The following is a 13,647-nucleotide window of genomic DNA, read 5'->3' as shown; positions in this document are numbered from 1 at the left end:
TATGACACACGTTGCAGCATGTGCTGCATCGATAAATTATATATAGAAAATGACATGCCGCGCCCTCTCGGTGGCGGGCCAAATCTCACGCCTTACGCCTGTCTGTGGTTATGTTACAACCTCCTGTGACCCAATGCTTTTGGTTGCATCCCATACATCTACCGGCCCATAGCGCCTTGCTGAATCACACCTTCTCCCGTACCACCACTTCTTTCCTTCGTCTCGTCAAACTCAAAAATTTGCCCTGATATCGGTAACCCACACTCTTTGCGACCAGTTGAGACGACTCAAGAGTCTTCTGCTCAATCATCACCATACTCCGCTTCAGCATCCACCTCGTCGTCTTCGATGAAATCGTCACCAAGACTCTCTTCGCCGCCGCGTCCGCCGCGACCGCGCGCAGAGGCATTCGCACTGAGGTAGGATGCGCCGCCTGATTTGGCAGTGCTGTCGGCCGCGCCCTTGGCCACGGCGTCGCAAGCATCCACCCAATCCGAGTAGACGTCTACTGCTTGGCTGAGGTCTGCATGTTCCATCAGTTTTTTGTTCGCTCTTGCTTGTCTTTGAGGGCTTTTGCGCTTCTCGCTTGAGTGTTTCACGCACAGTTCACGCCGGTCTGGAATGATTGTCCGCAGACTTTGCAGGAGAGATCGCCCGTGCCGCTCTTCTTGTCGATTTTAACCGTCACTGAGTTTTCGTGGTTGCAGAACAGACATTGGAATGAGGTGGCCAGAGGTTCGCGCTGTATGTTTCATGGATTCGTTAGCATCGACTCTCTTTCGCTGCACACCTCTCTCGATCTTTGCTATCTCATGCGCCTCCCTGAGTGAAAGCCAGCAGAGCTATTATCCGAGCGGTAGAGGTAGCCTACCTTTTTGGGACCTTGCGGTTTGCTGGATGACTTGCGTTTACCCTGTTCAGAAATAAGCTGCTGCATCTTGCGTCGCTCGTATGCGGTACGATGATGCCACCCACCATCTTGGTTGCTTCTAGTAGAAATTAAGGTACTGCAAAAGAGAAGTCGCGCGAAGTTGGGTATTGGTCGAGTCTGCAAATCAGAGGCACTGCGATGGTCGTCTCAAAGAAGTGATATAAGATAAACTCGTGCACTCGACTTCTGTGGTTTACCCTGACTTTGTGATATCGCGGCAACATGTGCGGACGCGCTCCAAGCGTGACGTACATTTCCCTTGGCACGCTTCTATACTGAATTACGCTGATTCGTGCTACTCGGAGTGTCGTACAACAGTTCAACGACTACATGTGATCTTTATCGACAGATTCATCGATGATCCATGTTTGCCAGATCTAGCTCTGAATAGATAAATGTGGCATGTCACAAATTGCCTACAACACTTGTATGACTACTTTTCTGACTGAGCTTCAAGCGAGCAGTGAACAACCAAAGTCCAATTACAACTAGGAAGGACCACCAGTGAGATGCGGAGTGTCGTCTTCCGAAAGTAACCCTCGACCGAAGAAACACTAATGGAATCAAGGGCTTATATATGGCTTTTGGGACCTCTACGCTCGTCTGATCAAGGCTCTTGAGCGATTGCAGCCCGTATATATCTTTAGATCACACTTAGCATACCGACCTAACATAGAGACACGATACTTTAATCAAGACCATACACGGGACTACTCGTCAGAGACTAATATTGCGACTACTTGTGATTGATCGATCTCACCATGAGAGGACATGTCGAGATGGAGAGAGCATGTAGAAGCATTATTCTGATCATCCCATGGGCGGCCATACTAACCATTAAAAGAGCAGTAGAGAAAGTCCAATATAAGTATCAACCATTGGAACACTAAATAAGAATTCATTCAAAACAAGTGTTAGAAAAGACACAAGATGACAAGTGAAGACAATACAGATTGTTCCGCGATAGATAAGTGAGAGATAGTCAATAGATAGGTGAAAGATAAGTAAAACATGGATAAGATAAGTAAATTCCTAGCATCGGAGACGAGAAACCTTAGATAAGAGAACAGTGCGAAGACGCAGCATAGCATCAAAGAAAAACACGAAATAAATACTAATGTCCAGCCAGATTCAATTGCTACAGCTTTTGTGTGCACTGTAGTCGCAGTCACTGCAAGTGCCAGGACTATTTAGTTACTCCTGCTCTGCCTCGTGTGACGTGCTTCTACTGCTCCTCACTCTTCTCCGAAATGCATTAGTAAAGTACTGTTAAAGCATTCATTGCGATTTCGAATGAAGCCACACCCTCTAGGCGTCTGCTACTGCACTCTTGCTATCTCATCATACACAACGTACTGTACTAAGCGCTCGTTGGTAGCCGACATGAACAGTCATAATGTTTCCGTGACCTTCCTAGTCTTTGACTGCACGGCAGCATGCGTAAACTCGTGCTGGCAAAGCAGACATCTTGGCACGTCCAACGCACTCAGGTTCGATTCGGGTGGGGATGACCGAAGTGGGGTTATCGTCCTGAATGATATCTTATCTCAGCTCCTAAGGTCCGCTGACTGAGTGCTTTGCTGTACATACATACATGTGCATATTGGAGAAAGACGGTGTACTCTGCGCTGCTGCATATACTTCGACATATTCCTGAATTCTCCGTCTCTGCTGCATTCTTCCTCTCATTCGCCACAGCTGTAACTGCGATTTGTGTTATAGGAACTGACTCGGCACCTCGGCCCGCCGTATCTACTCGTTCTACGTGATCAACGATATACCCACGTTTCTGTTGACCTGCCTTTGCTATCGTTGAGACCTGACTAAGAGTCCCTGTGTTTCCTTCCTATTCCTGTCCTGGCTCGTAGCCTGTAGTACAAGCACTCATCTGCGTCGCATTATGTATCATGCAAAACAGTCAGAGTTGTCCAGTGCCGACAATGCCATCTTGCAGCAGATTCTGGCGAGCTTAAAGTCTATCCAACAGGAGAATGCTCAACTTGCTGCTGCAGTTGATGCCATCAATGGCCGTGTCAATATACTCGCAGGCGTCAAGCAGATGCAAGATGGCAATACTGCGGAAGCTATCGTTGACCAGAAACCTCCTCAATTTCAAGCCGTAGCCACGTCCAACGGAACACAAACCGCGACTGAGAGCATGCCAACAACCCCCAACCTGTCTGGATCTCCTGCGGTCGACCCAGCCCGCAAGTCCAGTACTACCTCAAAGATCATTCTCACTTCATATCCTGGTCAAGCCGGGGTTGATCCTCTGCCAATGAACTGGGGCCACAAGGACCCCAGTACTCGTGGCCCTGTAGTCGTCTCTCGTAATCCAGGCACCATCCGTCGAAGAAATGGTGAGTTCATGTGCTTTGGGATTCACGTAACTCTGCCTGATTTTCGAACATAGCGATCGGTGCCCATGGTGGTTCGTACTCGATTTACCATGCTCTAGCCGTGGCAAGCAAGAATCTCGACATCGATCACAAGCCAGACTTCACCAATACCGAGCCAGCTGTGAACATCGGCCCATTCCCCACATGGTCGGACCCTAAGAAGATCGTGGCAATGGATCCCCTGGGACATTTATCACCTTGGCTGTACAAAGATGTCATTACGAATCAGAATGTTGAGATCAGACCGACAATCGCCATCACAAAAGCCCACATGAAACTTCCAGAGCTCGAAGAGAGTGTTCGAAAAGGTAGACTCGTCCCCGATGGCAAAATCTGTCTGAATGCATCGGGAGAACTTGCCGTGACCAAAATCGCCGTGGAACCGGTCTGGTATCTCCCCGGGGTGGCGGAACGCTTTGGCATTGACGAAGGCACTCTCAGGAGATCGTTGTTCGAGCACACCGGCGGCATGTATCCCGAGCTGATTACTCGCGGTGACATCAAAGTATTCCTTCCGCCTATAGGAGGGCTGACCGTCTACTGCTTTGGTGATCCTGCGAAGATGTCTGATCCCGACTCACGCTTGGCGTTGCGCGTGCATGATGAATGCAACGGCAGCGATGTTTTTGGATCCGACATTTGTACTTGCCGGCCATACCTCATCTTTGGTATTGAAGAAGCAGTCAAGGAGGCTCAGAAGGGTGGAAGTGGTGTGGTCATCTATTTCAGAAAAGAGGGAAGAGCTCTTGGTGAGGTGACCAAGTATCTCGTCTACAATGCGAGGAAGCGTGGCACCGACAGAGCGAGCGAGTACTTCAAGCGCACGGAAAACATTGCTGGTGTCAAGGATATGCGGTTCCAGGCTCTCATGCCTGACATCCTGCATTGGCTAGGAATCACCAAGATTGATCGCATGTTAAGCATGTCCAAGTGAGTGGCTGTTCCTTGCCCCTGCATGAATTCGTGTCACTAATCCATCGTGCTTTAGCATGAAGCATGACGCTATCGTCGAGCAGGGCATCCCCATTCACGAGCGCATCCCTATCCCGGACGAAATGATTCCCGAAGACTCTAGAGTAGAGATTGATGCGAAAATTCACGCCGGGTATTGTAAGTTCATTAAGTGGGAAATTAATCTAATGAATTGTGCTAATGGCTTATGCAGTCACCACGGGTAAAATTATGACGCTGGAAGAGTTGAACAATGTCCAAGGCCGCGCGTGGGAAGACGTCGACGTACGTAAATCTGATATCGGATATTCGCATGACACTGACGTATGTTCACCAGCACTGATCATAGACGAGTTGCACCATGCTCTCTCCTCGAGACCGGAGGCTGTGTCATTTATTTTTGGCGTCCACTACGCGCGTGCTCACGCGCACCAATTGGTTAACGCGTGCACGCCGAGCACATATCTTAGTTTAATCTTTTACCTTTTGTTTTTTGGCGCGCGGACGTTAGGAGGTTTACATTTGATTGCTAGACGTAGATCATTTCCTTGTCGCATCTAAGGCAGATTCGAAGCAGAATATGAAATACATGTGTGAGATCGCTGCGCGAATTACCACCACGAGCCTTAGACCAGGAACGGGCCGCTGGCACTCCGCAGCAGACATACATTAGCAGCATGTGGAGGAACGGCTATGCATGCATAGCGGGAAATCCGATCGTGGTCCTTTCAATAGTAGGCAAACGCAAGTAAAACCGTCTCTCGATCCTCGTTCAGCGTCAAAGACGGACGGAGATCGTTCATAGTGAGAGAAAAAGAGCCCAAGCTGTGCATACGTCAAATACGAGCGACGTGTGGAAGCAAGGGCATCCGAACGAGTGCGTAGAAAGTGTGTCCTGTGGCCGTCGCACGACTACAATAGCACGGCCATGGCACAGTGACACGACTCGCCCGGCATCCAGTGGTCATTCGCCTCGACGAACAACACGTGTCGAGCGATAAATTGCCACATGCGGACGTCCATTGCAACCATTTTTGTGTCGGTGAAGTCGGTTAGCGGGATGTTATAGTATCGTACATCATCTTCTTCCAGAAGCCGCCGCCCCACGACGACGCCGCCGTCGCCAGAGTGTGTCAGGCACATTATCATTAATTAAATAGATGACAAAGAGAAGAGTCAAGCACAGAAAGGAAAACGACCCGAGTCCGTTTCCCGATCCCCCAATCCTTGGAAAAGTCCGGTATGGAGGCTAGCGATACTAGCGCCAAGACCCGAGCATCCCCATTCGACGGAATGTGAGTAAGACCGCTCCCCGGAATTGGGTTGGGCCTTGCTGCAGCTGCACGTCGCTGGTGGGCCGGTGCGTGGCATTCTTCTCTGCTCTCTCTCTCTCTCATTTTTACTCTGATGATGGCAAGAGAGGTCCAGTCAGCGAAGCTCAAATGTGGCTTGGAGGCCCAAGCCAGCACCAGATGGTGCCGTGTCCGCTAGTCCTGACAAGGCTGCGTGGCTCGACGTGGAGGTACCTGACGAGCTGATGATGAGGCTCCTCGGAGCGTTCGCGGATCGGCGCACCTTGTGTGGGAACCCAGAGGCAACGCTTCCGCACGTCGTTAGTCCTTTACCCGAAAAGCTATGAATCGAGTGCGAAATGGGTTGCGCAGGCGGGCTTATCCTGTCTGGGGAGGTGGTAAGGGTCTCTGCTTCCCTGCTCAGACCTGGATCAGAGGGAGATTCCCACCAAACAAAACGACACGCGACAGGTTTTGGGCGCAAAGCAAGGTCTCGAGTCGTGCCCGTGTCGTTATGTGACAGCACACCCCTGAACCATCGGCAGATCGGCCGTGCGTCATGATTACTGGTTCTCGGGCTCTTCCTTTCGTAGGGCCAAGGTCTAGAGGGTGAGTGTATGTGTGAGTCGAGGTACACTAGTACTGTGCAGTTGGTACTCAAATATGGTGTTATATACAAGTAAATACAACGCCACCCTTGCCTGGCAGGTTACTTACTACATTCAATCCCATCGTGCCATATATTTCTCACCTTCAACCCCGCTCGTTCAACCGCCTCACTTTCTAAGATCAAATCATCTACACTTGTAACTCAAACAACACCGACTCACATTCGCTTCCTTATCATCTTCAATAGAAGCCATACCAATACCACTACACATCCATTTATCCTATTCCAACGAATACGTCAACAATGGCCAGAGAAAGTCAGCGTATTTCAAGCTCGCCCAGCATGCTCATGCGTGGGACGTTGAAAGCATCAACGGCCATTCCACCATCGTTAAATCGCCAGAACTCGCATACATCTCGCCATGGCTACAGCAGAGCAGCATCCGGCGATGCAACATCAATGCTGTCAAGAGTGGCATCTACATCGTCACGGAATCCGACGCCAAGGAACAGTCCCCCAGCGTCACCTTCCACAAGCCCTGGGCAGGACAGCGAGATCCATTGGGAGGTAGTTAGACGTCGACTATCGGACGACAGTCAAGGTAAGCATTCCTGATGTACCTAATCCTTCCGGTGTCTTTCCTGACATCTGCAAATAGAGGGCTACGTTAGTTTCCCAGACTTCGATCACGTTCAATCGTCAAGTGCTCCTTCCGAGGACAAGCCTTGACCCTCTGGTTTGACACAGTCGGAGCGTAGTTGAAGCACATCAACATGCACGCAACGAAAGTCCCCACGGCGGCCACTATTTCCGGCTACAAAGCCTCGCGTCTCTGGCATGGTTCCATCACAACACCATTCATGATAGAGGCTCTTTCGATTCATCAATTACAGGCTCGCCTGTTACTTTTTCTTTTCACTTTTCAGCATTACATATCGCGCTGGCATAAGCGCAATGTGGAGCTATGGCATACTTCAGCGTTCAGAGCATTTGGGGTTTTTTATTTTAGCACGGGCGTCAAGGGTTCCTGCCTAATGGGTGGCGTGATTGAGTGCTTATCGAAGGAGATGGGAGAGCCAGTGAGGGCAAAGCACGAAAGGAAGCGGAGATGCATGATATCTCTTCCTGCCCCCAAGCAGGGCATGTCGATTTATCGCCCATGTTTATGGGCCTGCTGCAGGAAAGGACCCGACGAGGGCTCGCCGCGGTAATCAAGAAGGTTGTAATATGAGACCGAGAAATGTGAATGGAACGTCTATCAGCCACAAGACATATGCTGAGCCAATTGCCCCTGTAAACTTGTACATGATCGACTTGCTTCGACGGCAGTGGTAAGGTAGCTTCAGGATGTAGGAATTGGAGAGATAATCAATAGGCTCCCAATTGGGTTCGCATACAGTTGTCATCCAGCCTTACAAAAGCTGTGTACCTATCAGGTAAGATGCCAAGGTGCTGCAGCTATAATATTGTAGCATCATACTGTGCCTACAACAATTGCCGACACGCAGGAGAAGCGCCTGGCCTTGCTACCTTGGGTCCAGACAGACAGACAGACAAAGCCAAGACATTCGACTCACCGCCAGCGATGGAAACGAGGGTCTTGAGTCAATCACAAGCCGCCCCGCACCCTCATAAGGATGCAATTTATTGGGCATACGGTATACGACAAAACAGCCCACCTGTGACAAGCAAACCAGTCCAGAGACGCTGTTCCGCGGAGTCAATCACATCCACCATCACAAGCAGCACGAAAGTCACTCGAAAGTGACCGAGCCCAGAACAAGATGTTGGACGTTAACGACTTCATCACCGAGCGTGGTGGTAATCCTCAGAAGATCCGCGACAGTCAAAAAAAGCGCCATGCCAAGGAGGAAATCGTGGACGAGGTCATTGCCATGTTCGAGGACCACAGAAAGAGTGAGACTGCGATTTGTGTTTTGTCTCTCCTACGCTCTACTGACAGATCCCCCCGTGTTCAGCTAAATATGCTGCTGATCAGATTCGCACCAAGATCAACGCTGTGCAAAAGGAGATTGGCCAGATCAAAAAGGTCAGCGCAACTGCAGCATTGAATACAGAAACTTTGGGTTAGCGCTGACCAGTCATATTGCGGGAGACAGGCCAAGGGCGATGCGGATCACTTGTTGAAGCAGAAGGAGGAGCTACAGAAGGAGCAGAAGCAGTTGGAGGAGTCCGCCCGCGAAAAGGAGCTTGCACTCAGGAAGACAGCTAAGAGTGTGGGTAACTATGTGCACGACTCGGTTCCCGTCAGCGACAACGAGGACAAAAATGCGCTCATCCGTGACTGGGCCCCTGAGAACACCGAGGTTGTCAAGAAGGATGTTCTCTCCCACCACGAGGTTCTCACCCGTCTCGATGGATACGACCCTGAGCGTGGAGTCAAGATTGTCGGCCACCGAGGTTACTGCTTGACTGGCTACGGACTCTTCCTCAATCTTGCTCTCATCAACTACGGTCTCGAGTTCCTCTTCAACAAGGGCTACAAGCCCAACCAGCCCCCTTTCTTCATGCTCAGAGAGGCCATGGCCAAGACTGCTCAGCTCGAGCAGTTCGACGAGGAGCTCTACAAGGTCACTGATGATGGTGACGAGAAGACGGACAAGTACCTCATTGCCACCTCCGAGCAACCCATCTCGGCCCTGCACGAGGGTGAGTGGCTCAACGACAAGGAACTCCCCATCAAGTACGCTGGCTACAGCACCTGCTTCAGGAAAGAAGCTGGATCCCACGGCAAGGACGCTTGGGGTATCTTCCGTGTCCATCAGTTCGAGAAGGTGGATAAGTTTGTCTCCTATCTTCCATTTCCATAGCTAATCTCGCTCTCACAGATCGAGCAGTTCATCTTCTGCAAGCCCGAGGACTCATGGGAGCACTTCGACTCCATGATCAACACCTCCGAGGAGTTCTACAAGTCGCTCAACATCCCGTACCGTGTCGTAGCTATCGTCTCGGGTGCCCTCAACAACGCAGCCGCCAAGAAGTACGATCTCGAGGCCTGGTTCCCCTTCCAGGGCGAGTACAAGGAGCTTGTTTCGTGCTCAAACTGCACTGACTACCAGACTCGCGAGCTTGAGATCCGTTTCGGCCAGAAGAAACAGACTGACAGCGGATACAACAAAGCTTACGTTCACGCACTCAACTCTACCCTTTGCGCTACTGAGAGAGCTCTCTGCTGTGTTCTAGAAAACTACCAGACCGAGGACGGTCTTGTCGTGCCAGAGGTGCTCAGAAAGTACATCCCTGGCCAGCCCGAATTCTTACCGTACGTCAAGGACCTCCCCAAGGACTCCACCAGCTTGAAGGCCAAGGGCAAGGCCGAGGCAAAGTCCCAGCCTGCTCCTAAGCTACCAAAGGAGGGTGAGCTTGCCGACAGAACCAAGAAGGAATAGACAATCATTGTGACCCGCAGCATACACGTGCTTGGATTGCCCATTACTTGGAGGTGGTCGAGGTGGGCATGATGGAAACGAAATGATTAGGAGCTTGCATTAGAGAAAGTGCGCTGTGATTTTGTCAGCGTCCAGGAGACGCTGGTATGATTTCCAAGACCAGGCTCAGAAGACACGACCAAGATAAAAATCGCAATAGAAGTTGAAATCAAACATAAAATATCTACGAATAGTCGAAGTCTTTCCACAAGAAACGCGCCACCTTAGACAGAACGTGGTGCACTGTCTTTATTGTGAGCTTGATCGAATCTACGCTACGCGTGTGCACGAGCAGTCGCGACGTGTATGTACTGTACCCAGAACACGAACATGCAGCGATTGCAGATTGGGCAGCTAGATACCGATTTCCATATCTACTGCCGAAGTCTCGAGCCGGGCAGGACAAAAACTCCTTGCCCCTGTGCTCATTCTCAGGTGACTTTTTCCGTCCGCTCATGCAAGCTGCTGTTTATTCGTTCGTTACGGACCGACGATTTGCGAGATCGCAACTCTGCCCTAGTGTACCCAATCTACGCCGCTGCTGCAGTAGCGATGCAACCGAATGCTCTATAAAGACATCTACCGCGAAACTCAAGCATACGCGTGCTGTCCGCTACATACCGCACATTCGCGAGCTTCCGCTGAGAGATTATGAAATTGTCCCAAATAGCGACGTGTAAGGCCACTACGGTAGAGATGCTACTGCAGCATACCTTGACTATCTACGATGAGGTGATGTTTAGCATTGACTCAGATCCTCAAGCGGCTCCTTAGGGCATCATTGCGATATGCTACTCCATAAGCTATTCTACAGCGGCTGAAGACCCACAGATTTTTACCTTGGAATGTCCCGAATATGCTTCCGCTGTACAGACCGGTGGACGAATCCTGCTTTCATGTTGTGTATCTTGCGGTGGGTCTGGCGATAGCCAAACACGCCTGTTGCGATGCCCTCTGTTTTGCCAGTCAGCGGCTGCACATGCAGACGGTTTTTCCGACTCTCGTCTCTGCGAAGGTGCTAAATGGGTCCTACTTCGGTGTTGTCACACGGCATTTGCCTACTCGGCACTTGAGGCCCCAGAACGCGGCATTCACTTGCTGGAATATTCTTCAATAACAATGAGACGAGTCGCAGTTCTTTATCACGGACAGAAGATTGTAACGCTCCTCCTTTATCGTCCATAAGATCAAACTCCTTTACTTTTTTGCTTCAAGGCTTGTACTTGGTATCACTCGCTTCGGGGGTCAGTCTAGAACCTTAAGGTAAGGTAGTCTGAAAGGGGGATCTTGGCACTGGAGAACACATCTTAGCGCCCAAGCCAAGCGAGGAACGTCATGGCGAATAGTCCCGGGACGAGTTTCTCGAGTCACCAAGATCACAAAGAAAGCAAAGCATCGTCGATACATTCCACAGACGAGGGAAAAGCAGAGTCGGACATCATACCTCATGACTTTCACGATGCTGAGAAGTCTGGAGGGCGGGCAGAGCCAGAATTGACGCGGATAGAGTCGATCGTTCGCACTAAACCAACCGCATCCATTCCGAACGGTGGCTTGGTTGCCTGGATACAAGTATTGTCTGGATGCCTATGTTTCATGAACTGCTGGGGACTAGTGAATGCCTTTGGTGTCTTTCAGGAGTATTACTCGACAACGTTGATCCCAAATGTATCCAATTCGGACATTTCCTGGATAGGCAGTATACAAGCATTCCTGCTTTGTAGCGCCACGGTCTTCGCTGGGCCAATCTTCGATGCTGGACATCCGCGGGCACTGATAGTATCTGGCACATTCCTCGTTGTGTTCGGAATGATGATGACGAGTTTGTGCGACTCCTATTGGCAATTGATGCTGGCGCAAGGACTATGCGTGGGCATCGGAGGTGGCTGTCTGTTCCTGCCGGCTGTTGGTATCGTGCCATCGTATTTCACGACCAAGAAGTCATTCGCAATGGGGATCGCAGCGTCGGGTAGTAGTCTGGGAGGTGTCATCTATCCCATTGTGTTTCACCGTCTACAGCCCACGATTGGGTTTGGCTGGGCGACCAGGGTTGTTGCTTTCATCTCTCTCGGCAGTCTGATCACCCCTTGCTTCTGCATCAAGGCGAGGGCGTTTCCCTCGACTCGCAAAAAGATGCTGGATATCTGGGCGTTCAAGGAGGCTCCCTTTTCGCTATTTTGTCTCGCAAGTTTCGTCGGCTTCATCGGACTGTACGTTCCCTTCTTTTACGTGTCCGAGTTCTCGACGGTCAAGGGCGGCATGGACCCTACGATTTCATTTTACATGCTTCCCATCACCAGTGCTGGGTCCATCGCCGGCCGCATCCTCCCTGGCCTTGTCGCCGATCGTCTGGGCCCCGTCAATGTCCTTGCCTTCTGTACCATCATCGCCGGTGTGCTAGGGTTCTGCTGGATGGGAATCGGAGAAGGCGCTGAGGGCGGCATGATCGTATGGTCGCTACTGTACGGCGGCTTTTCCGGCTCTTTTGTCAGTCTGCAGCCATCAACAGTCGTGTCCATCACGACAGACCTGAGCACTTTTGGCGGCAGGATGGGCTTGAACTCTTTCTGCGCCGCGCTGGGTATCTTGATCGGCACACCCATCGCGGGTGTGCTAGTCGGTCGTGGCAGTTGGATCGGCATGCAGGCGTTTTGCGGCGGCACTTTGCTCGCTGGTGCGGCTCTTGTCATTGCCACAAGCGTAGCGTTTTCGCATACAGAGCGAGCGACGCGTGAAGGTGAAGAAGACTAATGATATTGCTTCTTGCTTGTCTTTCCCTCCCTCTGCTGTATCAAGGGTGCCAATGCATAGATGTTGCACTTTTGTTCATAACATGCCTCCTTTACCTCTGTCACGATCAACAGAGTAAGGCGACACTTGACGGAGATCACAGCAGCTATACTATCAACCTCATCAAATAACCCTATACAAGAGGTTTATACCTTTGCTTGATGTATAATACCCTAACATGTAGCGTAGCGAGTTTTGCTTTACTTCTTGTTCAACCCTCTCCTATGAATCATTAGACTTATATAGAACACCTACTTACTCGCTAGATAGATAAATAGATAATTATACACATCGAAAACAAGATTCGCTCAACAAGCCATGATCCTATCGTCCTACTTGCGGAACGTAAATGTTCGACGTAACATAATTAGCAGAATGAACAAAGCGAGAAATGGACATCCCCTAGTCCCACCCATGTAATTTGGCTTAGAGCGAGAGGGCGACCCTGTTCACATACTGCGCTCCAGAAGCCAGTCTTTAGATACAATCAAGACCTCCTCTGGATCCGCCTGTTCGTCACCATTTAACAAAGTCTACGTTCAAGGGTAGGCAAACATCACTCTATGATTCAATTGGTATAATACATGTGCTACGCCCTGCCGCGGACTTTTGTACTCGTTCCTCGTTCTTAACTTACGGAGCTTAGTGACTCAACAAGTTCATTCCAGTTTGCTACCGACCCCACGTGATATCGTTTTACTCACTGTTCCTTCACGAAATTATGTCAGGAAGTAGCCATGGACCTACTGAACAACATTTCTTTCGTTTTCTGTGATACATGAACTGCATACAGGTCTTTGTTTGTCCGTCGGTCTCGCAGAGGTCTGCTGGAAACTCACTCCGCTTGTAGCGATGAAATGTTGCGGCTAGGGATGGCTGATGGGCAATATTACCTTAGTGTACTCGCTGTCGCTCTTACCTAGGTACTGACCCATGTGACTGTCTGCTCAATGTCGAGTTTCTGGCCTCGAGAAGCTACCTTATCTTGCTTGTCACGATTGTCGTTGTGTGATGCTCTACGTTCGTTTACCTTGCTGGCCTGAATTATTCCTTCCCTTTTACTTCTACATTTTATTTCCGACTTCCGACCTCATGTTGTTAGCACTGACCAGACTGCAAAGCAGTCTAGCCTACATCGTGCATCGATGGAGACAAGGAGAATGAACGGTAGACCAGAAGATATTACCAAGAGGACCTGTTTATGACTTTTTTTTTGGTATTGTTT

The 13,647-nt window shown here is 50.2% G+C and overlaps 4 protein-coding genes across 5 annotated transcripts; 3 read left to right on the top strand and 1 right to left on the bottom strand.

Moving 5' to 3' along the window:
- Positions 1-302: 302 nt before the first annotated feature.
- AAFC00_002948 (uncharacterized protein) lies at positions 303-978 on the bottom strand (the record flags this gene model as incomplete). 2 transcript variants are annotated; one of them, XM_069342337.1, is made up of 4 exons in its annotated part: positions 303-523; positions 604-742; positions 872-913; positions 976-978. In XM_069342337.1, 4 exons carry the CDS (start codon positions 976-978, stop codon positions 303-305), a joined length of 405 nt encoding a protein of 134 aa, XP_069198842.1. The 2 variants fall into 2 exon arrangements, with proteins under 2 accessions (XP_069198842.1, XP_069198843.1); XM_069342338.1 differs by lacking the exon at positions 976-978 and having other exon boundaries at positions 872-937.
- Positions 979-2,831: 1,853 nt separating this feature from the next.
- AAFC00_002947 (uncharacterized protein) lies at positions 2,832-4,624 on the top strand (the record flags this gene model as incomplete). Its single annotated transcript, XM_069342336.1, has 5 exons — positions 2,832-3,291; positions 3,345-4,260; positions 4,319-4,440; positions 4,496-4,566; positions 4,619-4,624. The coding sequence occupies 5 exons, from the start codon at positions 2,832-2,834 to the stop codon at positions 4,622-4,624; spliced, it is 1,575 nt and encodes a 524-aa protein (XP_069198841.1).
- Positions 4,625-6,486: 1,862 nt separating this feature from the next.
- On the top strand, positions 6,487-6,912 carry AAFC00_002946 (uncharacterized protein; the record flags this gene model as incomplete). Its single annotated transcript, XM_069342334.1, has 2 exons — positions 6,487-6,784; positions 6,842-6,912. The coding sequence occupies 2 exons, from the start codon at positions 6,487-6,489 to the stop codon at positions 6,910-6,912; spliced, it is 369 nt and encodes a 122-aa protein (XP_069198840.1).
- A 1,055-nt stretch (positions 6,913-7,967) lies between these two features.
- Positions 7,968-9,593, top strand: AAFC00_002945 (uncharacterized protein; the record flags this gene model as incomplete). Its single annotated transcript, XM_069342333.1, has 4 exons — positions 7,968-8,100; positions 8,163-8,233; positions 8,304-8,978; positions 9,033-9,593. 4 exons carry the CDS (start codon positions 7,968-7,970, stop codon positions 9,591-9,593), a joined length of 1,440 nt encoding a protein of 479 aa, XP_069198839.1.
- Between the last annotated feature and the right edge of the window lie 4,054 nt (positions 9,594-13,647).

Source organism: Neodothiora populina (genome assembly GCF_041146345.1).
Source record: "Neodothiora populina strain CPC 39397 chromosome Unknown canker_contig_15, whole genome shotgun sequence".
NCBI lineage: Eukaryota > Fungi > Ascomycota > Dothideomycetes > Dothideales > Dothioraceae > Neodothiora > Neodothiora populina.
The sequence above is the reverse complement of the archived record's forward strand: the minus strand, read 5'-3'. Positions and strand labels throughout refer to the sequence as shown.